Below are 27,223 nucleotides of genomic sequence, written 5' to 3'. Positions count from 1 at the left end.
ACATAGGGCAATTGTAGTATGATGATGTGAGAAAACAACGTTCTGGTTGGTGGTTGTTTTTTTTTTTTTTTTCTTGACAGATTTATGTTCAAGCTGTCTGGAATAAACTGGACTTCTTTATGAAGTTTCTACGGAGTAGCTGGATAGTAGGATTCTGTTGCATGTGTGTATATATATATATATATTAAAGAAATAAGGCATGTTTAGGATTTATTTTCTGTGGCTGATAAACAGTGATGGTTTTCATTGTTTGTGTGCCACGAACCAGTGAAAAAACATTGATTCTAATGATGATTTTATAAAATTTCAGAATCACAAACGCTTGAACTTTGATTTGTTTAATCTGTTGTCTGGCAAATTTGTTCAAGTGAAGTTTTGTCTAGTTTAGTGTGAATTTTTGTAAATTTTCCATAGTTATGTGACTACACAAATTTATTTGAAGGCATTTGGAAATTAGAGTCATGGACTAACTTACTCAAGAAGCAAAGGACAGATGCTGAATTTGTTTGGAATTCTTTTTACCACTTGCGTTTGAGTTTGTATTTGCGTTTTTCAAGCTGGTTTATCCTTTGAGATTTGACTGAGGCATGTAAGTGTCATTCCACCAAGACTGTTTATTGCTGTTCCTATTAAATAGATGATCCTGTATCAGGGCATCTTTTTGAACACAGTAGAGAAGCAAAAGATTGCTTACAAATGTGCTTGTTAGCTTCTTTTGGAGTTCCTGTTGGTGTGCTTGTGTTTATCCATGTTGACAGGTGTCCTTCATGTCTTTAGTCTGTATAACTTATGTCCAGTATTAACACTGAGTATTTCCTATTACTCCCCCTCTCTTACTGAAAGAGCTGGGGTATAACTGATGTTAATGCAAGATGCAGGGGAAAGCATCAGTTACTCCCATACTTGGAAGTTTACCAGGTGATGGTAACTGTGTGTTCTTGGCCTTTGTCAATTATCTAGGAAACTTGAGCTTTTTTTTTTTCTTCCTCAAGTGAAGAGAGATTTAATATTGGCTTTTTTTTTTTTTTTTTTTTTTTTGTGAGGCTTTCCATTAATTCTTGAATCCAAAAGCTGCTATAATTTCATATGCTAAAAAAGCTACTCAAGACACTGTTTTGAAAATTCTGTAGTTTTTGCTGCCATTGCAAAGGTTGTGTGAAGTAATGACAATAAATATTTGAGAGTAATTGAGTGTAATAAATAGGAAAGTGTTCTTAAGTGTAAAATTTAACAGCATGATCTTTGTAATAACACAATAATTTTCTTGAATAAAATCTTGGAGCTTTTTGAAGCAGTAGAAAAGATAATGTCATGAGGAACAATTCTCTAAACACTTATTCATTTTTGTAGAACTGTTTCCTTGTCTCCTCTCCAGTAAGCTTAGTGTTAATTGTATTTTCCCCCTATCTGGGGACATGCCACTAGACCAATGCTAACTTCTTCACCTTTATGTTTGTTTTTTTTTTCAAAAAGCCCTTGAAATTCAGGAATAAATTAATCAGCTTTCTTGGAATAGGCAGAATATTTAGTTGAATGAACACCATACTGCTTTTCTGAGCTAATGTTTGTATTGTCTTTCCTGCAGCCATGATTGCGGCAGTGAGTTCTGACCACTCTTATTTTTCTGTTATAAAAGCAGTAACTGTCTTGTAGCAGGGAGCAAAGCATGTACAAAGTGCCGTGCTGGTAAAGGTGTCTTTAGGAGAAAGCCTGCCTCTGGAAGAGGGAGAAGTCTTTAGGGTCTTTCTTTTTCCAGCATCAAAGTCAAATCAGGCCTCTTACTAGGACAAACTGCAGAAAATGTGTGTTTAAATAACCAGCTTGTCATTCTCACTCTCTAGGGCATGTTGGATCGTGTATGTCTTGAATACTGTATTAGCAGATGTAGCTGAACAGCATCAGTGGTAAAATAAAACACAATTTTATCTCTAGAAGAAGCTAAGCTATATGATTCCATGAGATGCAAGATCTCCAGGAGAATGTGTTTGTTTTGTTTTTTTTTTTTTTTTTTTTTTAATAATGATGAAGATTTTCCACTTGGGAATCTACAGCACGCAAACTGTAGAATAGCAGACTGTTACATAGCTAGGAAATAATAGGGAGCATGATTAGGGTTCCATGAAGGCTTCTGCAGATGTTGGAAATGGATGGCATTTACACATTTGCCTCTTTTTAAGAATTTAGGAACAAATTGCTTTTGGAATGTAAGTTACCTGTGCATGGAGCATGGTAGTGGTATCTTCTATATAACTGAAGTGTTTAGTGCTCATTAGTGCTGTGAATTTTGCTCGCACAAATGCACGTCGTTTGTCATATTTTCAGGTTACCTTTACTTTTTTTGTGGGGCAGAGTTAAAAAATATTATAAATCCGGATGTGATTCTATCCCAAGTCTTCAGTTGCTAGAGACTTTAATGTTAAATATTAAAGCTTAAATATTTGAAATACTGGACAAATCAGTAGTCTTTCTATTGAATGAGGAAGACAATAGATGCATAGTTATTACTCATACTGAAAAAAAAAGGTTTTAAATGTGATCTAGATGATGTGCTCTACCATGTATGAAATGCAGTAGTTTTTTCTTTATGCCTGTATTCAGTGGCATCCCACAGTATGTCCTTTTTGTTTTAAAAAATTAGCTGCTGAAATAAAACACTAAATGTGTAACCAGGCCAAGTTCTTTTTTATTTTGAGTAGCTGTGAATAAGGAAGTAGAAAGATCTTAACATTCAGAAAACATTCATTCCCTTCCTTGTCCCCCTACAAAAATAAACTTGTAAAGAGATTGCAGAAGCAAAAGAATCAGTGATGAATAATAGATTCTTCTTCCCCCACTCTCTGTAATATCTACATATAGCAAGCACTTCAGTGCCTAGAAGACAACAATTTCTTTTGCTTCCTTGTCGTATTCTGCTTTTCATCAAACTTTGGGAAAGTGGGCAGCTTCTGCATTCTGATGCTAGAGTTCTCTCTGTATCAGGCAACCTTTGAGCTAACTGTTGATGGTTAAGATTTACAGTTGCTATGTTCATTTGGTTAAGCAGACTTTCTCCCGGAAAGCTTATGCATGCTATTTTTTTGTCAAGAATATTAATGATCTGTATCCTACTTTAAAAGGGCAAGGGCAAATAATTTTGTCAACAGACTAATTTATTCTTATATCTTTGTGACTCTGATGTGAATCTTATTCAGGAATAACCAGCATACACAGTAATAACTTGTTATCTAATAATTTTGTGGTAGTTACATTTTTTTCTCTCATTGTCTAAGCATTCTGTGTTCCAGCTGATGTTCATATTGTCTCTTCCACAGCTGTGGTAATGCTGGCAATGTCTTAAGTTCTTCTTCCTACAGAGTGTATTTAGTTGCAGATTACAGTGTTCTCAGCTGCGTTTGTCTTGGGTGCAGTTTAAATGCCAGTCATTCAAACCCATTTTTTATTCCCTGTGTGCTCTTCTGATTTATGTGAAATATGTTTTCTAATATGTGTTAATTTGTCTTTGTTAAGCTGAAGGCTTGCATTGTTTTCTTTATTAGCTAAAGTTATGAATCAGTTTAGTTCTGTTTTGGAAGGAGCATTTTGTTTTTTTTAAAACAATAAACCCCAATTTAGAATTGTGCATGTTTTAACTTGTTTCCGTTTCCCTCTGAATTATTTACTGAGAGATAATCCTTGCATAAAGAGCCATCAATGCTGCGAATTTTGACTAAAGCTGATGGAGAAATTGCAGTTGCATGCCATGTAGAAGAACTTCCTATTTTTGTAGAAATAAAAAAAGTTTGTATTGGTTTCATGCTGTCTCAGATTTGATTTGTGGACTTGAATAAATCACTACATTTGTCTGTGTCTTTATTTTCTTTCATAAAAATAGGAGGCCTGCACCAAGATAAGAGAAATATATAGAATATTCTGAACTGCTTTAATCATAGGGGCCAAATGCATGCATGCTGCTTTTTAACAGTCTTGTAATAGTATTTGAAATGATAAACCAATAGTAAAATTGCAGGTACTTATTTGCAAGATTCCAAATACAACCACTGTGATGTATTCTTGCTAGGACAAGTGCTAAGATTGTTGTTCTTATTCCCCTTCCTTTCTCATCAAAATTAATGTGCTAAAGCAGTACATTCTCTGAGGCTGGTTGATACTTGTGCCTTTGGGAGGCTTTTTCATGCTCCCTTTGATCACACTGCCCTCACACAAGAAAGAGAACCTGCATCAGGATCTCAGAAGGGTGTTCCAACTACTTAGTCATGATGCAAGAATTTATTAATGACTTAAGGCTATTCTGCTTCACAGAAGAAAGTTGAGAACAAGAGCTCTTGTCCAAAGAGATGACGTTTCATTGAGGAATGGAATCTGATTTGTTCCAATCCAGTGATAAGTGACCTTCCATTAGTTTTCTTACAAGCAACCATTATAAGGTATAAGGTCTGTCTTAAGTGATGCTGGCCTAAGCAAAGTTAATTTCTGAAGTGCTGGATGAACAGGTAAGAAAACTCCACAGTCTGGATCTTAAAGAGAATATGGAATTCAAGCTACCTGTAGTACTAATGGCTCATGTCGCTTGAAGACAAATGCCCATTCTCATGCTGCTGGGTTTCTCTGCAAATTTCATCACCAACACAAGAAAGACTGGAGAGTTGGGCTGAAGTCCACTGACTGTTTTAGACTTGCATATGAATATCTACAGACATGTCATCTTTCCAGCAGTTTGAATCATGAATTTACAATCACGGCAAACTGTGGATTCAGTTGCCAAATATATCTTTAGTCTTGACACCCAAATTCCCACCTTCTTCCCCCTCCCACTGTACAAATGAAGAATATGGTGCATTGTTTGCAGGGTAGTTCATATGAGTCAAATGTTACAATTTATTTTTGTAAGATAAAACTAGAAGAAAATAGTTCTGTCTCATCACTCAAGGGTAAAGTGTCATTGAATCTCATCAAAAGTTTTGATAAACAGGACACAATCTGGGCTTGCTTGCTTTCTTGATCACTGTATGGCATCCTTTGAGAGCTACGCAGTACTCATCCCTAAGTTATGTCTTCAAACCATACTTGTCTTAGGTACTTAAGCTTTCTTCTGCCTTGTCTTCAGGTAAATTTTCCCCTACCAGGATAGAGGTTCCGTTCCCCCGCCTAGAAGTTGGGATGAGTGCTCTGTCTTGCATACACTTGATGTTACTCATTTTCATTAGTTTCCTGTAACACTTCATTTTGAAGGCAGAAAAGCTCTACTGTCTGTATTTAAGTTTATCTTCAACATGCATTTCAGAAAACAAAAACCACTTTTGTTGAGCAGGAGCTGGGAGTTAAGATCTGTCAGAAATAGAAGAGATTCTCTAAGTGGGATTTGAGATGTCCTGAGAGAGGTGTTCTTGTTTCACTGTCTCTGTGAATTTGGGTAGGAATACCCTTGCTGTTTGAAAATATCTTGATGTTATTGCTGTCAGTTTGTGTGATCTCTTCAGATCTGCTGCTGTCTCTACCATTTTTTCCACAGTTTCTTGCAGTGACCAAGTGAAGCTGAGATTATTGGCAAAGCATAGGTGGATACTTTTTGCAGTGGTGAACATAGGTTTCTGTAGCCTTCCATCTGTACCCATCCAGTTTATATTTTTCTGATAACAATTGAGTGTTAAGTAGTCCATCAGGTCCCCACAAACTCTCATAATCACTTCTGTATAGTGATTTTTTGTTGGCCCATTGCACTGTTTTTTCATAAACTTTTACAAGCTGAAGCATTTCAAAGAAGGTCATGCTGCCAACTGCCATAGGAAAGAATCTGTAAGCTTTCCCATAAGGGGCTGCAGTTTGATGGGATAAAATGGGATAATTTTTTCCTCCTTCTCCCTCAATGGGCAGTACCTGAATATTTTTGCTACAGATGTGCGGTACCTGTGGCACGGATTCCTGCTGTTGTATTGTGGAATGTGAATGCTGAACAAGCTACAGTTAGTACATGTATGTGTTCTTCAGCAAAGTGCTTCTCTCTATTACACAACCATTTTGTAAATTGAAAGGAAATGATCATAACACAAAGCTGTGGAAGAATGTTGTCTAGAAAAATATCTGCTTTGTTAACCAGTTCGATTAAGATGCATTTCAAACATAATTATAGCAGTGGGGCCAGTAGGTAATTGTTTATCTCTGTTCCTTTTTCTTCATTTTCCTCTGCTGGTAGGCCTGTTATAATTGCCCTTAGTGTACATGCTAGAAAAAAGAATTTTCTGTGTTTTTTGTTTTGTAGTCCTGTAAGCAAGAAAATAATATAGAGCTGTACTGGACTGATGAACATTTCAAGAGTAATCTAAGTGTCAGAAAGACTTGATTATTAGGTAGTGAAAAATCTTCTGAAGATTATAGCATAGGCACTTGATGTACCTTATAAAAATATGCTTGCTTTCATCATCCATGTTGTTTCATGAGATGGTTAAAAACAGGTTAAAGATTATATTGCGTCCTTGTAAATCAGGACTTAGGAGAGCACAAAAGACAGATCTTTGGTGCCCAAAGGCAAGTGTTTAAGAACAAGTGGTAAAATTGATTTCATTTATCCTGTAGTTATCAAAAGTATGATCACTGTGTTATGAACTGTATGAAGATTGCAATGGCTGCTGCCCCCCTCCCTGATTCGTATATCTAATGTGGTGCTAATATGGTGTCCAAACTCTGTAATTGTCATTACAATGCTATTACATGCTATTTCAAAGAAAAAAAAAAGACTAGTGTTTTTTTCACAGATTGGTGGGCTGAGTCAGCTCACTGTGCAGCCACAGTGGTTCCAGGATGGAGGTATAGGATTGTGCAAGGCTGGTGGATGTCCCCTGACTGTGACTTCCCATAGTAACAAATTCTTAGATTATCTTGACTGCCATATCTTTGCCCTCTAAGGTCCTTCTCTGGCTGCTGCTCCAAATTCAAAGACTGAAAAGCTTTGGGTGCATAATGTACATTTTAGTCCTTTACATTTTGTGGTGTATTTTATTCCATTGCCTTTTTTTTTTTTTCATTCAAATACAAGTTGAAGATAGCTGTTTCCTAAAGTACTTCATATCTGTAAGCATTTTAACAAATGTGCAATGAGGAAGACAATAGAAAATCTGAATAGAAACAGCTCTACTGGTATTAAAAGTCTGTTGATTAGTATGTATTACAACAGAAACTTAAGCTAATATATTTTCATCCACTACATGATATTAGCTACATGGGTTTATGATGGGAGAAGAGACAATCAATTTGCTCATATGGTGTGCCTCTCTTGCTCTGAGCCACACCTAAGATACATGCCTTCCCTATATGACTGAATCATTGTGTCTTTTAACAGAACTGAGACTGAGAAAAGCCACTCTTAATAAAAAATTCCACAACTTCATTTCTGAGAGAATGCAAATGTTAAGCATCTACCAAAAAAAAAAAAAAAAAAAGGTGTGGTAGACAACAACTTTGCATTTTTGAAGGCTGAATAAGGTTGGGGACTTTACTATAGCAGAAATCAGGATTTCCTGTGAATGGTAGGAATCAGTCTGATGAGCAAAGTACAAGTCTAGACTTTTGTTTGTCTGCCTTTAGACACCTTTCAAGAAAATCATTTAATCTAACACAATACTTTATTTTGAAGTAACTTACTTTCTTTTCCTTGAGCCATTTGTTTATTGCTTATTAAAAGGCAATCTATTTAAAATCTTGAAATGCACTCTATCTTCATCAGTAAAGCTTTCTGCTATAACTCTGCTAGCATCATTAAGCTCCATTAAAATCATTCTAGTTAGAATAAGTCTTCTGAACAACTGAAAATGGATGCAGAAGAGATTTTGATCAGTGCATGTAGTATGTGAATGTCTCTGTAAAACATTCTTTTCTTTTTGAAAAACATGTTTTTGCTTGTGGTTGATGTCCTCTCATAGGTTAGTATATAGTTGTTGGGGAAAATGCTTGTGCAATTGCACAGACTACATCAGGACTGTTCCTTGTAGGACAATAAATGGTAACGGCAAATGCCAGGCAAATTGCCTGCTCTGAGTTCCCTTGTTTCCCTGGTCATGTGGACAGCAAGAACCCACTGATTGTGCAGCTGTAGCTAAAACTGGTGCATTAGGAGCCTGGTATTGGAAACAGGAAGGGTAATGCAGAATTTGTCCTTAAGCGACGGAGTAGGATATTCCTCTGATGGTCTGTACAGTTTTCTGCATTGAATCCACTTTTAATGGATTGTGCAGGAGAGAAACTAAGGGAGGAATATGAAATGACCAGAGATGTCAGGTATTCGATTATGCTAGGAACTCCTCCTATAAACTAAACAAAAGTGTATAGAATAATAATCATGAAGAGCTGTTGATTAACCAGAACATCAGTGAAGACAAAAGATGTCTGTGTAATGGAGAGCACTTAATACTTTTGTAGGTTAGACGAGTACCGGGTTCCAGTGGTCACCTCCATAAAACAGAGGATGGAGACTGGGAATGGAGTGATGATGAAATGGATGAGAAGAGTGAGGAAGGCAAAGCTGCTGTTTCTCAGGAAAAGGTAACTTTTGTTTCTGTCAAGACATTTGTACTTTGCAAGGTATTCTGCCTTAATGTTAATTGTTAGTGTTTCTGGATCTTTAATGCATTAAACTGGATAGCTCATATTTGACTACATTTGTTTTCCAGTCACGAAGAGTAAAAGAAGAGGAGAACATGGAGGTAAAAATGTCTCTTTCATTTTTTTTTTCTTCCTCACGTGTGAGTGAAGGGATTTCTCCTTCAATTTCTGTTGTTAAAAATGTGGATTGAGGGGGGAGTGTTGTTGATTTGGTTCTGCAGCTTTGTACAGCAAGTACTTGTGAGGATAGAGCTGCATGCAGCTGGGCCTGTAGCAATTAATTTGAGTACACATTGGGTGAAATAGATAGGAAATTCAAAGTGATGTTATTTTTGTGCCCAGGAGAACTGGTTAAGATAAGTAATTTGGCCATTTTTAATGAGTCCTCCTAACTGGATTACACTAATTGCTGTCTTTTTGTCAGAATGGTGATGGTTGTTTCGGAGTAGCTAGAAGATGTCCAAATAATTTTTCATTCTCAGGATTTGTATCACAATGTGTAGCTTCTAATTAAAATTCTTGATACTGTATGAAGTAAAATAGTTCAGTACTGTGGAATAGTAGATTAATTCAGAGTAATAAAATACCATACTGAGTTTCATGGCCTTGTGCTGAGAGTGTAGGAAGCATCAGTGCTGTAAATAATGGGTTAAGAAGTTTACCCATTACAGTCAAAGTGGTGATCTTTTTAAAAATGTCTGTTCCATGGGTGGTGACACTTGTCACTTCACCTTCAATTTTATATTTTCTGATTTTCATGGTGTCACAGAAATCTGCAAAAAGAGTTGCTGGTTTGGTCCTGTTTGCTCCTGTGATGCCCCAGTGTAGTTTACATGCTGCTTCAGTACCTGTCGAACTTGTCATTAAGGGCTGAGATGTCTTGGGGCCTGTGTGCTGTTCCTCATGCTTCTCTTGCTCCCAAAAAACTTGGGGATTGCCTCACCCTGGAGTTTACTCTGGGATTTCAAATCAACATGTAATTAAAATTGGGCTTCAAGTGCCAGAGTCAGTTTATAGAGGGAAGACCTTGATTGCACGGAGTAGTTTTACATGCCTGTTGGTTGTATCACTTGAAGATCATTTTGGGGATAATTTATACTCCTTCATTCTTTTAAAAACACTTGTAAGCTTTAAAGTCTTGTATTAGTGAAGTCTTGGAAATGGTTTCCCATAATTGCAGCACATATGGAAGTGGTCAGTCTAGCTCTGATGATCTCTGAAGCATGGCTTCCACAGGGGAAGCAGATTTCGACAGGCCACACCTCAAAGGCATTGCTCTGGTCACTGACTGCTACCTATTGTATTGATAAGAATGGTTTCTCAGAGCAGTTACCTCTGTCTGATGTTGCTTTTTGAAGGAGTGGTGAGCAGATCCCCATTATGTCATCTGGGTGAAGGAAAAAAAAAAAAAGTTCTGTTGGCTTTTGTTTTCATAAATGTTCCAGAAATGTCCACAGACTTGTGCAGGTTACCACTATTGTTGTGTCTCTGTTCATTGTTGATGGACTGCATGCTCCCATAAGTGGACATAACAGACCTGTTAAAGATGCAGATATAAGAGTACTAGTTTATATTAATGGAAGAAAGTTAATGGAGCTAGAAAAAAAAAAATCTGTTCCAATTCTAGTAATCAAATAATTTTCCAAATATTCATTAATTTTTGTTTAAAATACACAGATCATTGAAATCTCATATATCTCAGATCTCATGTATTAAAAATGTAGCTTTAATGTGAAAAACTGCTGGAAAAGAATCAAATGAGGTTTGTGATGCACATCTTTAAATTGTTTTGGGAGGACTTGACTGTAACTTTAAACGAATTTCTGGGAGTGGTGACAGTGTGCCAAGTTGTGTATGGAATTGTGGTAGGATAGAGGACCCTTAGGTACTCTGCATGTAGAATGCTTGAGACTTGATATAAATGCTAGTGGAGGGCTGGGCAGGGTATTACAGTCTGTGAGGTAGGAGTGATAGTGTGAAAGATATCTGTATTCATGATTTCTCTGAAAGCTGTTCTCCAAGCTGTGATGCCTGCTTTGATACGCTACTTGTACTTAGCGGGTGGGTAGACTTGAGGAATCAAAATTGCTATACAGAAATAATGGGAATAGTAACTTGATACTCTCACTGTGCAATTATTATTTAATAGATTACTTGAGTTTTGATGCAAGGTAGATTAAAAGTTCTTACTCTTTGTGCTTTAATATAGGCCTTGCCATTTGTATCTCTGTAATTCAAATACAGCAGTTTTACTGGTATCAGCTATATTTTAGACTGTTACTGAATGTGTTTAAAAAGCCTTTTGAGAGTTTGGGGATGTGTAAAATATTCTCTGAAGTCAGACTGTTAGCATGGCAAGTGTTTCAGGACTTTTTTTTCTTTGGCATCTATTATAACACATTTTGCTTTTTTTCTTTAATAGTCTCAGCCTGCTGTTAGTGATGAATATAGTGAAGTTCCATGTGCAGTGAATCTTGTCTTAAGATTAAGGTAAGAGATTCTTTTATTTATTTTAACATTCCTTGTAAGGTGACTATATTATTCTTGATCTCCCTCATTACTTTCATAATATTAACATAAAATAAGTGTTAACCTCTTTAATCTCCCAGTATGACCAGTATGAATAGTATTTCTGTGACTAATTGCTGTCTTTTAATTGCTTACTGAAATAGAATAAAATGAAAAGCAGAATATGAATGTGGCTTCAGGCTAAATGTATCCTTCATTAAGTATTTTCTTTCTTTTTTTCCTTTGCAATGCAGGATCACAGTGAGAGATTTTTAATGAGTTTCTTTCACACTTCAGCAGTCAGCCTCTGACAGAAATAAACCATAGCTATATTACAAGTTGCTACTCAAAAAACATTTTTCACTGGCAAGTTTGATCAGCCACTGTAGAGAAATGACAGATATTTTAGGAAATGGATACAAATATGTTGTCTGACTTTAAATTTAATATGTGGTTAAAATGAGTCACTTTTCATTAAAATTAGTTTACAACTAAGATTTGATAATGTTTAATTATGCAGTTTAATTCTTGGATAGAAGTGTTTGTTGTAATGAAAAATTATAAAAAAATAGCTTTTTCTTTATTTATAACTATTTTCCTTAAATGGCTAACTTGGTTAAAAAAACTTGTTGTCACTCACTTTAAAACTTGTTTTCAGCCTGTTTGTTTTGACAAGTGATTACAATATTTCACAGATACTCTAAACACTTTATATAGGTAGAAGTAAATGTTATTTAAACACAAATAGAGAAATATTTACAAAATTATGACCAGTATATTAGCAACAATTAGCAGATGAATGTACAACAAGTAGCTTTAAAACAGTAACATTCAAAACTGTTAATAATCACAAAAAATACACAGTACAGAATGAGTGTCAAGTTTCCAAACCTATTATCTCCCCTTTTCTTTGACTACTTTCCTAGTGACAGCTGCAAAAAGTTGTTTGGCTGCCAAAGGTTTTTTACTGAAGGGAAGAGTAATAAATTTTATTGTGGGGAGAGAAAATACTTCAACATTATTTGGAATTGGTTTAGTTGTCCAATTTACATAACAGCCCAGTTATGCTATCAATATTCTTTTTCGTCTTTCTGCTGACATACATGTAGATGAAACCATTTACAAAACAGACCAATTGATATTGCCACATGAAAGTACCAGTGAGGAGACTGGGTATTTTTGAAAGTATGCTGAAACCTGTAGAGTGATAAGCTTCTACCTAGTTACCTGCAATGTTGACATATCCAAAGGGCAAACATTTTAACACAGTCTAAGGGTAGAGATTATGCTTTCAGTTTTACTTGTAGCTCTTAAGCCAGAATTCAAGGAGTGATCATGAAAGACCTGAGTTTCCAAACTCTTTGTGATGAACTTCTTTTTTTAAAGAATATTCCTAATTTATGGGTGAAAAAATTCCTACCTCCCCATTCTCCTTAAAAGCAATTCTGAATAACTGTAGTAACTAGGGTTACGATTATGAATGTTTCTTCACTGTCTACCATTAAACATGTAAACAAGAATTTAGCTTTTAGAAACCAGAAAGCTTCTCTTAAAGAAAATAGTCTTCAACAGGAGACACCCTCAGGGGCCTGGGAGCGCTCTTGACTGTGTCTTGGAAAAACAAAACCCGATGCAGAATTTTGCAGATTGAGCTTTGCTAATTTTGGCTGACCTATATTCTGAGGCAGAATGCTCTCCTGTGCACATTCCTGGCCCCACGAGAGCTCTGGCTGTGTCCTGCCTTGGTGGTAGGAAGTGAGATGAATCATATATCCTTGCAGTGTTTGTCTGGATTTCCTTCTGATGGAAACCTAAGCATGTGAGTAGGGTCAGAGCTGGCACATGTGTGTAGGGGGTGTGTGTTGGTATATGCAGTTAAAAGGTTTTTCATCTTTGGCTTTATTGTAGACACATTAATAGTGGCCCTGGCCTGTCAGTGAGTGGTTGCACCTAAGTAGAGAACTTAACAGTTTTTCTCTTTTGGGGTTGGTTTATCAGCAGTGAGCTAATTTAGGAAACCAGCTATGGGGAAAGCTCTGAAAAGTAGTGGTTGGGGTAATGGAATTGTGGACGTAGTATTAGGATTATTCTTTCCTACCCCCAAAGAGTCCTGAAATTTGGACCTTATCACTGTGCTAATGAAAGAACAGGATGAGTTTGAGGCTGGCATCCTTGTGAATTATTGACAAGCCTGTATTGCACCAAGCAATGTACATGACAAACTAAGAGACTAAGGAAGCCAGTAGTGTTTAGTATATTAGTGCTTGAACTATTTTTTGAATGTTTTGCACTAATTCAACTGTTTTATTTTGTTACCGGAGGGGTTTCTTCATTTAAAAAATAAAAAATAAAAATTATATATCATAGGATGTAGCCTGGAGGCCCTCAGTTATGATCAGTTAGTCCTGGGTTAGCACCTTTTTGCTTCCCAGCTGTCCTGATGCTACAATTATTGTGGGGTGATTGAGCTTACATTTACAGTAGCTGTATATGAGGAAAGATACTGTGGCCCCTAAGTGTTCTCCTTTGTTTTAATCACTGAGCGAACTTTTTTTTGAGCATCCGAAAGAAAAATAATACGATAGTTTTGGCATTTGTAGTTAATAAAATCTGGGTAGATGACTTGCTTTGTATCACACAGCATTCCCTCAGGATCGTAATGTAGTAAACAGCTAATACACTCACAGGGATTTCTGCATTTATCCACCTCCAGCGCAGGCTTTAAACTGTTCTGCTGATGTCTTTTGGTGAATTGATCATTAAGTCATATAGCTGATAGAGACTTGAGCACATCAGAGTATTTTTATGGGATTTGTTAAAATGAACCATAAGTTGTGAACCATGTTATTATGAAGCAAGTTAGCTACAGTATGAGGATAGAAACGATTTCCTGTGATGCTTCATCTACCACTATTATATAGCTTTTAAAGGATGCCTTGGTATTCAGATAAACATTGTGAACATTAGATGCCAGATCTGAAGACTCAAAACTCTCAGCATATTATCCAAAATGTTGGAAGCTTTTTCTTTTAAAATAATTCGCTAGAGGCAATCAAATTATATAAACTGCAGTAGCTTGATGAGTTCAGAACACACTGGTTTTAGATGCTGTAAATTACTGTAAAAAAAAAAAAAAGTTAAGTACCGATGTGGGTAAAGATGTAAATAGCAGCAAAATACAAGAGGAATGAATTACAGGGCTGGGGTAGGGGGTGAGACTGAGAGAGGAAGGGCACTAAACATGGCAAGGGAAGGCTCAAGAAGGTCTTATCTTGTTGCTGTTTTCCTTTTGTTTCCCTGAAGAGAGGGGCTATGGGGTAAGGTGACTGACAGCAGCAAAAGGTGAGCATCTCAAATGTGAATGAACTCTTCCTGTGTGATGGAGGCTGGCTGGGCAAGGATTTGAGGAGAAAAGGCATTTTTCCCAGTGTCCTTGGACAAGAAAGGGCTTAAGGGATGGTGGGGAGGAAACCAATGGCTGTAGTATTGCTGACTCTTTTTGGCTGGGGAACTATCTTAGTTTGCAGAGAATTTGTGATAGAAGCCTATGTGACCATTTAGGGCCTTACAGGAGAAGTAATTTCAGATGGGGGTTGAGAGTCTTGGGAGATGGATGACCTTTGGCAGGAAGGAAAAAAGGAACTGCTGACTTTTTTTTTTTTCCTTCTAATGGATGCAGCTATGCTACACCAAAAATATCAAATGTTAGATGATAATACTGTCGAAAAAAATACAAAACTGTTCCAAAAAGGTTAATAGTATATGCAAAAATTTAAAATTACCCTCCCAAAGGAGGAAATTTGGCAGAAAAATTGGTGCATTTCAGTAATTCTTTTACTGGCTGGTCAAGTTCTGTCATTTTTTTCCAAACAGCAGGGTTGGACTTAATCAGTAACTGAGTAGGGAATGCCAAACTAGCACCAGCCTCTGTTTAGTGCAAATGGCATGTTGTGGATGAGAATCGTAACTTCATCCTGAAATGATCTTTACAGAATCCCATGGCATCCTTTGTAGGAGTGGTGGTGTTTAATTTTGTTAGTCTGGGTAATTTCCAACTTGAGTATCTGACTTCTCTACCCTAAACTTGTATTTAATTCCTTTTTATTTGAGAAGGCAGCTTTTTTGTTGGGGCTAACTTAGAAAAATATTCTCTGTTGTGAGAGTTCAGGTAGCATAATTGAATTTAAAGTTTGCTCTGACCAATTGATGGTTCACTCGCATCTTCACTTGCAGATGGCATTTTTGCAATTCATTTTCTATCTTTTGCACCGTTGTAGCTTGGAGTATTTTTGTCTAGAAGTGAAATTAGCAGCAGTGTTTTAAGTAATGCAGTACAAAGCTTGTGAAAGGCTGTGTTGTTCAAAACTTAATTTTGACCATTAGTATTTTAAAGTTCAGCTTTTAATTAAGAGACTGCGTTCGTCTTTTGCAACGAACTGAAAAAAAAAATGGTTCTCAGATACTGCCTCATCTGTTGCCATAATCCGAACTGCAAACCCAAACTGTGTATGGTTATGTTGAAATGTTGATGCTGCTTTATCCTCTGCTTCACAGAGGAAGGGGAATTTGGTACTGGGGAGGGATGAAATTCACATTCCAAGTATTCTCTCAGGAGGCTGCACATGCCGTGTGTCTCAGCAGAGGACCCTGGCAGGAGGTTTAAGGCAATTCTCTGTGATTCAGTCCACTGCTGTGACTGGGGAAAGGGGAGTGGAGAGAAGATGCCACTTTTCACTTGAAATTTCCAGTTTAACCACCGTGTTGTTACAGTTACAGATTTGGGAAGGTCACTGTCTGAGGATTTGACTATTTAGATTAATAACAGAGACATTTCGTGTTAAATTAGGAGACTTGTTAATGGTTAATAGTTAAGAATTGCAAATTATCTGAAGCAATCTAAGATGGTTAAATTAGCTCCTATGACAGGAAGATAATTTACTGACTGTAATTTAGAATGTCCCAGGACCTAATTTAATACAGTTCCTGCGCACCAGATGAATTAAGCCTGTGGAAGAACAAAAGGGACAAATGGAAATTTTTTTACTCAAGGCGCTGGCAAATGGAATAGTTCAGTTATATTACTGAATGTCTTATTGAAAACAGTGTGTAGAGAAAATGCTAAGGCAGAATTGCCTGTAATAATACCTTGATAATTCGTGTTATTTACAGATAAATGTTAGTGTGTATTTTTAACAAAAACATTTTTTCGGTTAATGTAGCTGGTTTGTCACACTGTATACAATCTCTGGGTTTTCCTGTACCTTGCACACTGTATGTGGTTTTTATCATTTCTTGCCTGCCACACCTAATCTCAAAAATTTCAGAGAGGAACATCAAGGATTATCAAAGGTTTGCAGAGGAATAATTCCATGAAAGCTGAGGGGAAATTTCTGTATCTATATATAGTAAAAATATATCATGTGTAGAACATAATGGCACAAAGCCTGAAAGCAGGGGTTGGTTATTCATTATCTCAGTACAGAAACTGGAGGAATGAGAGGAAACTGGCTGATGACTATGTTTAAACTAATAAAAGGAGAAGGAAAAAAAAATCACACAAGGTGCACTTAAACTTTGAAACTCCTTGCCCCAAGATGTTGAAGAAAAATTCATGAGGGTTATGAAATGCTTAGAAACCACATCAATTTGAGGTAGTTCTTGAAAGACAAATGCTTTGTGGCTGGGGCAGTAGTTGTAGTAAGAATTGCCATGTCCCAGTTCTGCATTGTTTCTTAGGCACCCACTCTGACTGCTGTCAGAAATACGAGCACTTGGTTGCAGATACCTAGCAGAGCTCCTTTTGTGTTGTTAATATTAAAGTTTGAAGCTTAATTTTTAGGAAAAAAAGATATCTAAATAAGCAAAACAAAACCCAGAATCTTTTCTGGCAAGATCCAGAATGAGTCTATAATTGACCCAACATAATCTAGAATTCTTAATTCTTTTTTGTGTGTATTTTTGTTTTGTTTTGTTTTGGTAGTACAGTTTCTAGCTTTTCTAGTGTTGAAACTTTTATTCTAGGCTCTTTTGTAAGAAGTGGGGCTGATGTGTATCCTTCACCAAGGACAGGTATTTTTCATTATTTTTGCTTATTTAGAATAGCTTCTGTTCTCCAGTGCGTTTAATGACAAAATCAACAGACCAACTCCCAGCTGTGTGGTAGATTTACAATGGGAAAGTAACAGAGCTTGTCTGTGGGCTGGAAGTTGGTCCAGTAACAGACAACATAAACAAAACCATTTGTAGAATTGCTGAAGTAATTTTACCTTTGATAATGGTATTGAGCATTTTCCTATATGATATTTTGCCATCACCTCTAGAGTTTTTGCCTTCCTTCAGGCAGTCGTGGGAATGTGGTTACTGAAGTGAATTTTGATTTCACAGTATAGAGACTTGATTTAAATAACCTGTTTAATCATGATTAAATCATGACTGAAATCAGTAGGCAGGAACCCTTGATTAAACTATTGATTCTAATCCTGCTTTTTGTTTGTACCTCTATTTCCTTCAGAGCTTGCACCTTGAAAATAGTAAATTGTGCATTTCTTATTCACTACTTAAGGATGTTTTTATACTTTGCTGTATTTTTATTGAAAATTAAACACTGAAAAATGTTTTAATTAACAACAGCATCTAAAATGTAGTTTGTATACTGTCAGTTACTTAATAGAGAACTGGTATACTTTTGTATGTAAAATTGAGTATTGAACCACATAATCAATATTTTTTGCTTATTAAATCTAGGTTATCAAGAAGATTTGAATGTCTAAATATTTAGATGTCATGGAATTAGGTGTTTAACCTGCATAGCTGTGGTTTAAATTATGTGGGCAATTAATTGCATGTGGAGATGTTGCTGATGCTGGAATTTTAAAATCAATAGAGCTTTTTATTCCATTCCAACTTTTTATTGTACTTGCAAAAGAAATAAAGTGTCTATTTGATTTTTAAATTCAATCAACATCTCACGTTTGAATGAATGTTTTCTTTTCAATTTGGTTTAGATCCAAACTGCACCTGGCAGTGAACTACAAATCTAAAGTAATTCAGGGAAAAAGTGTTTCTGTGTAACAAAGTGAAGCACACTTGCTATTTTCAAGTTTTAGGGGGAAATTGCTGTTCAATGCATTACAAACACTAAATATATATATATATATATATATTTATATATATATATATAGGTGCTTTTCACAAATTAAATCTTTACCACTGCTTAAAAACAACAACAACAAAAAAACAGCCACCGCCTTTTGTGCTAATTCATGAATAATTTCAGGGAAAAACTTAAATACTGTCCTCTGCAGCAACAAAAATGGTAGCTCTTTAACTAAGTTGTTTCCATCTGCTCATGTGAGAGCAGGTAGGAAGTGTAAGCATCCAGAAATGATGCAGGTGAATACTTTTTCATTGCAAATAGGTCAGTAAAACTCATTTCATTAAGCAAAAGTTAAACTTGCAAGGCCCTGTGCAGAGAAATGGAAAATTGAGAACTGAAATTAAAAACTCCATTCCAGAATTTGCTGTTTGACTTTAGCTTGGAATAAATATAACAAGGAAAAAATTGAAGGGTTTATAACTTTGCTTTGATTTAGCTTATGACATCAGCAGCTACAGAAAGAGGAAAGGCCCTATTTAAAAGTGTGTTTAGGTATATAGATAAATCTGAAATACTTGTAGTTCTTACATTTCTATGTCAAGAAATGAAGGCTTGATGCTGTAAATCAGCAGACAGAGGAAGGACCTGTTTTCATATTTGGCTTCTAAGATGATAAACTCTTTTGTAGACCTCTCTGGTGGTACTTCAACGTCTACTGGAGTTTTGTTGCTTCTTCAACCAAACAACTTGTGCATTCTCTTAGTATTACAATCACATTCCATATATTGTCACAGTATTAAAAGTGTTCTAATTTTTTTAAGTAACTTGGGACAGGTCTATGGATAAAACTGTCATAAAGTCTTCTGCTGGAGGAACACTGTCTACCCTGGAACTATGGACTGTGTTCTAAGTTGATCTAGTTGTGACTGTAAGTCACTTGGTGGCTGCTGTTGGTGATGTACACATCCTTTTTCTGTTTGGTAGATGGCAAGGGGGATCTTTAATAGGTAACTGCTGTCTCATTCCGATAGCATAATAATCAAATGATGGTGTTTTGTTGTGACATTGGCTGCTTTTCAGTCTTGAAAGCACAGTTGGGCTGTGTTTTGCCATCTGTGTTACTGCTGTCTCTTTAAATAGTGTTTAATATATGTGTTGCTTCATTTCAGGGGTCTGTTCTTTACCTAAGAACATGTAAACATTAAGTGGTAATGGTGGTGTTTTGTGTTTTCTTTTGGGTCTTATAACCTGATCTTGAAACATCATATCCTAACCATATTTCCTCTTGTTGGTAATGTATATGGAGAGGGATAATTTGTAAACTCATGAGCGTTTTCCCAAATCTGCTGAAGTATATGGTAAAGTTTTAATAGACTTCAAAGGGCTATGTATTTCAGGTCCACATTTTACTAACATGTAAATTTTAGTGCCATTCTGGTTGGTGTCAATCTGGAAGCTTGGCAGACATTAAGCATCTCTTCTGAGACTACCAAGAGTTAACAGAAATGTCCTTCCATTTAGTCTGGAACTTAAATGAAGTCATTAAAACAAATTTGAGAGGAACCATCTCCCTTCAGGATGCCATAGAGGTGTGATCTGCTCCTAACAGTGTGGTGATGTGTAATGGAGGTGCAAGGATGTTGATTAGTAAATGACAGTTGAGGGTCGCAGTGTTAAACAGATTTCTGTAAACATGCAGTGAATCCTCAGGAGGCTAATGCTGCTTTACAGTAAACGTTCTCTTCTGTTGTGTTTGTATGATACCATAGGAGCTTTAAAGTTCTGATTCACAAAATTACTTTAATAAACAGACTTCCTTTTCTTATTGCTTTAGTTATTGTTCTGTTACATTCAGCCTACCATGATCTCAAAACCCATGTCTAACTAGTGCATTATGCTTTTAGCATGTGAAAGCGAGAAATGAGTGACAAATATTGGGAAGGAAGATGATCTTTTGAATTTGAATACCAACTGGTGGGGCCAAATAATATCCTCTCTGCTCTGACTCCCCTGTTCCTCCCCCCATATTTGAATAACAAAGGAAAAAATATAAGCAAAATTAAACAAACAAACAAAAAGACACAAATCCTAGTCTTTTGGGCTTTTTCTTTAATTACATTTCTTGCATTTTACATACAAAGATCTTGCCCCAGAGATGCAGAATGGAAATCGAATGGGTACATGTCTGGGATGTACAGCCTAGCTATCACTGATTAGGCAGCTCTGTTTCGATGGGAATGTTTTCTCTGCAGTCTAAATGAGCAGAGGTCATTTAAATGCTTCTGCCTTTTTGATTACAGCAACAACTGCAGTTGAGGTAGTGCAAATAGCATACTGCTTGCCTTTGTTTCCTAAGAAATACTGAATTGTTGCTTTTCCAATGTAACTTAGTTTGCTTCACTGGTAGTTTTAATGTAGTTCAAATATCAGAGGGGAAGAGTATCTGTGAGACATAAAATTTTTACAAGTGTAACTTTTATTTTGAGTGTTTTGTTAAAGCAAATTGATGTAGACTTGGCCAACACCAGAAATCCCTGATGGTGGGGGAAATTCTGCTCTGGTGGGAGTGAGGCCTACAGGAACATGGGGAGGGGAAGACTGTTGGGATGGGCTCCTTCATTTCAGAAAGGAAGAGTACGCGTACTGTTACTTAGCTGTTGTAACATGTATCTCATCAAGGAATACAGACTCTCCCTAAATGTTATATGGAAGATGCTAAAAATTGTTGGAAATAGATGATGTTTCAGATAACTCTTTATAAGAGATAGTGTATAAACATCTGAAAAAAATGCAGTAGTAAAAGACAATGAAAATCTGTTCATTACGTAGTCAAGATACCCTAGTGTGATTTAGGCCTTAATTTTAATTCCAAGATACATATTTTTCTTGAATGTCGCTTACATGATTGGTGTCTTGTGCAGAAGAGCAAAAGACATACTGACATTTGATGTATCCAATTTACAGTGTAGTCATTGCACCAACGTGATTTCTTATCTTAATCTCACACCGTAAGTGGTAGTTCAATGATGTAGATCTATCAACTGCACGGAACATTTAATTGACTATAGCAGGAATTAGATTATCAGGTAGTTATTTTTAAGGCTTTGTCATTAAATGTGAATGTCTGAAATCTTCATGTCTGATTTTTCTAGTACACCCATATCAGTCTAACTGGCTGTGAAATTTGTTTATTCTCTAATCTTGATTTTTGTAAATATAAACATTGTTCTGCAAATCGTCTCCTTCAGAATAGAGTGTCGTTGTGTCGTCTTCTAATAACAGACTGTTCTAAGTCCAAAGGCAGAGGGGGCGAAGTCATGAAGTTGGCCCATGCGTTTTTGCTGATTCTTTAGGGAAACATTACTTCCTAGAAAATCAGAAAGCAGATCTAGTGATCTTAAGGTGGACATCACATGACCCTGATGAAAAATCATAGTGATGTTTTGGAAAATGTACTTTTGTAAGGTGCAAAGTTTTAAATTCTGAAATTATTTACCAAGGAAGATGGCTGACAAAACATCTTACCATAGCTTGCTTTGGTGTTGCTCTTATTTAAAGCAGGGAAAAAAAAAAGGCAGGAAATTAATGTGTGCTAAAATGCACAAAGGTGTTTAAAACTTACTACTCTTTAAAAGAGATGGGCTATCTGTATTCATGATAATTAAGGTATATCTGTCTGTAATGGCACAGAGAGCAAGAAGCAACTAAGAGGTATTAGAAGAGACGGCAAAAAGGTCTGAGTTTGCATTTTAAAATAGAAATAACTTTTTCACAAATGTATTAGAGAAACTAGGGACCATTAAGAAATGATGGGAGAAGATAAAAATTATTAATCACAAAGATATGAGTGCCTTTTTTCAAAGACTATTTCTATGTCTGAATTTAAGAAGAGATTGGACTGTGCACTTAGTCACATGGTCTGAACTTGGGTAGACCTGTGCGGTGTCAAGAGTTGGACTTGATGATCCTTAAGGGTCCCTTCCAACTCAGGATATTCTATGATTCTATGATTCTATGTAGCAGTAATAAAGTCTCTGTGTGCCGCTACATGTTGTGAGTGTAATTCACGTAACTAAAAAGAGAACTCCAGTGAACAAATTAAATGGTACTTGGAAGCTGTGTACAAATAAACCAACAAGCCCAAACACTTGTCACCAAAGTGTGCATGGGGGGGCAACAGGGAAACTAATTTGTAGTAACAGTAACTAACTAGAACCAGAGAAGTGTCTGAAGACTGGAGAAGAGCATGAGCAGCTTTTAGGGGAAAAATCAAGTGCATCTTCTGTTAGGTGGAATATATAATGGCATAAATAATTTATGGAAATCAATAAACGTCTGGAAGGTAATGGAACCAGAAGCAAAAGCACTTACAGGCTTCTAGCTAATGAATCTCGCCAAACTTCCTTTGTTTTCTTTCCTGAATAATAGAGTATAATTAGACAGAAAGCAGCAGCATCCTAACTTCAAAATAGTTAAGTATAACCTCTCCAGACAGCAAAGTTGGACAGCTCAGTGCATGTCAACCTTTCTTGAATTTTTGTATTCGCTTTAATAAAAATATTTGACTAACTAACATCTATTTGGGACATTCTTCAATTTGAAAACCAAGTAAAATACACCCCATTTTCACCCTTCTTTAGGAAAGAGTGTGTTGAGAGCAGCTGGTCTCTCACCCAGCTGTATTGGTCTGTTAGAAAGTTGGTCATTTTTGTGGAACTTTGTAATTACTCAGAGCCATTTTTATATGGTGCATGTTTTATGGGAGGTTTGGGGACAGAGGTCATCTGCGAGCCTAATCTTTTTAGTTTCTAAATAGGTGATTGGTAAGAGTGCTGAATATACAGAATTTCTTCTCATCAGCTGTATTTAGCGTTTGATTACATGGAAAAAGATATGTAAGCTGGAGCAATTCGGTATAGCTGCTAATAAGCAAGATTTTCTAGTTTATCTCTGTAAAGGTGTGAGAAAGTTTTTATTCCCTTGATTTGCCTCTTCAAAAATGTGTGTAGGAAGAGGGTATGTAAGTCTGAGCTAAATCCCACATTCAGTCAAAACATCTCCCTCCCCCCTTTCCTCTCCCTCTCTCAGAATGCTAAATTTCTGTGCAGTTTCCCTTTTTTTGGAAAGCAGCAGTTTTAACAAGCTTATTAGACATAATAAATTTCAGCAGAGGGGAGTGGAGTGTCAAAAGGGAACTTGGAGATGGGTCATGTGTGGTTTTCTTCTTGACAGAAAGCCATCCAGGTTTTCCGGGCAGTGGGAAGTGGAGAGCTGAGGTTCATACTAATTCTCTGTTGAATAAAAATAGACTAAGTGCGGCAATCTATATAATGACAGCAGATTTTTACAACAGAAGTAAATGAGCCTAGTAAAGCTGTACCTGTCTAGCTGCATTATCCACAGCTTTGTAGTCACGTGTTGAAACTCTATAGCTTTTTAGGGTAAAATTTTGGGAACCTGAAATTCCTTCCACTTCGAAGCATTCAGTATATTCAGTAAATGAGTACTCTTCATTTTAAACACTGCATGTGGCATACTTACTTTTCAGGCTTTGCTATTTTGCTTTTGTCTGTGTTGCCAATCACTTCAGTTTTGGTTTTCTTGTGTGTTGCTGTTTTTTTGATTCTAATATTTTTGTAAGTATTTAACAAGTGATAAAAGCTCTAAGGCACAGTTGAATATGCTTGCCTGTTGGATTTAGTTTTCCCACAGCAAGACTTCATGACCTGGTATGCTGAAATACGAGCTTGCTCACAGTTCTCCTTGCTGAGGAGAAGAATAATAGACCGCAAAACACATTCTGTTGCTATTAGCTTTTCAAGTGGATTGAGCTATTCATTGGAAAAAGTGTGCTACAGCAATTTAAGTTCATCTCTGTGCTCAAGTCAGCTTGCCATTTCCAAAAATGAAATGGACATCTATTTTGTGAAGAAACTAATGTTTTATTGATGGTAGAAATTATTAACTAAAACTGAAGTTGGAAAGATGCAAGGGATAGAGGTTTGGAACACAGTATGAGATTATAAAGGAATTCTGTAACATGGATAGTAAGTCCCATATGACTGTGTAATATATTTAACTAGTTAAAGCACTCTCAGGGGCAGAAATCCTCTGGCTTTTATGCTCTGCCATTTATTTTATGTGTATGAAGTACCTCCACTGTTGAGGCAAAGGTGGTCAGTAAAAGAAGTTTTTCATTTCAAAACAGCTTCATAGTAGATGTTGTGCATCAAAACCTGCTTTTCAGTCTCTAAAATGAGCTTCTCCGTATGTAGTTGATCTCTGACCAGAAGCTTTAAATCCAAGTGAATATTTTGTGACTCTTGGAGAAGAAGTGTGATATATGCCATTCAGACTATGTTGAACTGGTAGAGCTGGTATGGCAGAGTGTCTTTTGAAGACCGGAAAGAATTATAGGATGTTATTCTATCCTGTAGACTAGGCAGACATTTTCAGCCTAAGCATCTTTTTGTTGGTTTTCTTCAAAATACTGCCATGAAAATGTGGTGAAGTCTCTCCTGTTGGGATGCTTTGGGAGAGTAGCATATTTGAAGTTGAGGAAAGTTCACATTACAAAAAATTGCTCGCCAGTGCGATTTGCATTGTCTGGACATAGGACCTCAGGACTTGTCACTAGAAAGCCAGTATGTTATTTTTTGTACTTTGTCTGATGCTAATTTCATGTAGCTTTACTGTTTATCGTGAGATTGCCATGAAAATGAGTCATTAAGAGAGAAAATCAGGAATCTGGCAGGTCTGGTAAATGGAAGTAGGGTATGTGGATGTCAAAATAACTGAGCATCTCTTTTGGGCAATATCAAGGATGGGATTTGCAGCTGTTGTTTCTGACCTACCTGATTTGATGTGGGAGTATCAAGCAGGGGTCTGGCCCTTGTGCATAGGGAGGGTTTTAGCCAGAATTTATACCCCGTTACAAAGTTCCAGATCATCTGATTAGGTTTAAGAAGCAACTTCCCTTTTCACAGAATATGCTCTGAATGAAGCCTGTGTAAATTTCTGCTTACGGTGTTTAGGCACATAGTTTAGTGGGCAATATTGGTGGTAGGTGGATGGTTGGACCGGATGATCTTAGAGATCTTTTTCAACCTTTATGATTCTATGATTCTAATCATGATAACTGTAAAAATCTATTTTCTTGTATTTTATTAAAGGCATGAAAGAACCAAGACCTAGTCTTCCACTGGCTTTAGCTGGTACACTCTGATATTGTGAAGGAAGATAAAAACAAGCCATGTATCAAAGATGTGTTGGCTTTTTTCACCCTTTTTGTTTGGTTGGTTTGTGTATATTAATTCAGATTCCAGAAGAGCTTTGTAAATGAGAAGTGTGGAAGCCTTAATGCTAAAGAAGATTTGTTTTATTGGAACAGTTTTAATATTTATAAAATTTGCATCTGAGGGCTGTAGTTCTAAGAGTAAAAACTGATCTGTAACAAAGAATTATATCAGTATTTGTCATAAGTGAGAAAATGTATTTTATAAACCTCATATAATATATTGATCTGATATGGAGAGAATATAAATTTGCTGGGATTTGAGCTTTTTTGATCACCTTGGATATGTCCTCCAGTTGGGGCAATATTAGAACATAAAATTAAATACTCTTCACATATTTAAAAGCATATTTTAAAGCTGAATTTTGTTTCTCTGAATAAGCCGTTCTTCATTATATTTTAATATATACACTGAATGTTTTTCAGGAACTCCAGAAAAGAACTTAATGACATAAGGTTTGAGTTTACTCCAGGCAGAGGTAAGGCTCTTTCAATTGAATAATTCTCTGATTGTTCAGAAAGGTATTTCAGAAACTGATTACTGCCTATGGTTAATATAAACTACCTCTGTGGAATGTTGCCTAGTATGCAGAACAGTATATGGGATTTAACTTGAACAAGAATTGCAGATGTATGTAAATTCTAGTGGCAAGGTAGCATAATGTACAGCATAATCTACACAGTACATGTATACTTCATCAATTTTGTGTCTTACTGAAGTGATCTGTGTGGTATGTAAGATCTTGCAGAGTGATATTTATGGCTTTGAAATGTAGTTTTTCACATTTGGAAGACATCATAGGAAATGCAATATAATAGCCATAAAAGTACATGTGGTGATGGTGGTAATATTTGAGTTTACTTGCCCTCTGTAATAAAAGAAATTCTGTTAACGAGTATGAAGTGTACACCCTGTTTCAAACGTTGTCTTCAACTGACAGTTGAGTTGCATTTCTAGCTTATGTATCATCACCAAACTTAATTCTGATATTGAAACTGATGACTCTACTGAATGCTTGTAGAACTTTATTGGGTTTCCAGTGCTAAGAATTGTAAGAAGTCATAAGATTTATTTTTGTTTGAAGAATACAAGATATTACTGGGATAAAATGCACAAGAGGATATGTTGAGAAAGAAGGTATCATTCTTGTTACGTAGCAACCCTTTGAACTGTGAACACATTTCATTTTTCTTAGAAGTCAGTATTCACTATACTTAGAATAGCCTTCAAAGAGCATCCACCTTAAAAGAAACTAGATTGGGGAAGATCTCTCTCTTCCTGTAAATCATAGTATCTTTCTTATGCAGTAGTTTTGTGAAAATACTCTGTTGTCTGCCTGCACTTCTCATTAATTTTGATAATGGGTAATAACAAGAGAGATTTCTTTACTTAACTTGGCACAGAGTATCCTGGTTTAGTCACTGTCAAAAGAATTACTTAAATATTCTCCAAGCAGTTACATAAGCCATGCAAGATGTCTTACTTGGTCAAAAACGTAGGATATGTCATAGTAAAGTACAGCAAGACTGTTCCTTATAATTACTGAGGCAGCCAGAACGAGGCTTTGATTCTTATCCTCAAAGCTCTGCAGAAATTGCAAATCACTCAGCTGTATTCTTTTTCACGTGTGTTTTTCTTGAGGAAATTATGCAAATGTTTTAACAGCCCCAAAAATGCAGATACTTGGCATTGACACCATATGCAGTTGAGACTTTGGTGGAACATAGGCTTG

General features: G+C 36.3%; 1 protein-coding gene across 8 annotated transcripts in view; it reads left to right on the top strand.

Moving 5' to 3' along the window:
- STK39 (serine/threonine kinase 39) overlaps nucleotides 1-27,223 on the top strand; it is a 127,308-nt gene that overhangs the window by 77,176 nt on the left and 22,909 nt on the right. For all 8 annotated transcript variants that reach the window (XM_068686764.1, XM_068686760.1, XM_068686759.1 and 5 more), the window contains 4 exons: nucleotides 8,410-8,532; nucleotides 8,661-8,693; nucleotides 11,015-11,082; nucleotides 25,917-25,969. In XM_068686764.1, coding sequence (XP_068542865.1) covers nucleotides 8,410-8,532; nucleotides 8,661-8,693; nucleotides 11,015-11,082; nucleotides 25,917-25,969 — 277 coding nt within the window. The remainder of the gene's footprint in view (nucleotides 1-8,409; nucleotides 8,533-8,660; nucleotides 8,694-11,014; nucleotides 11,083-25,916; nucleotides 25,970-27,223) is intronic.

This window comes from Anas acuta, chromosome 6 (genome assembly GCF_963932015.1).
Source record: "Anas acuta chromosome 6, bAnaAcu1.1, whole genome shotgun sequence".
Lineage (NCBI taxonomy): Eukaryota > Metazoa > Chordata > Aves > Anseriformes > Anatidae > Anas > Anas acuta.
Note: the sequence above shows the minus strand (reverse complement) of the source record. Positions and strands in the feature narration are given on the sequence as shown.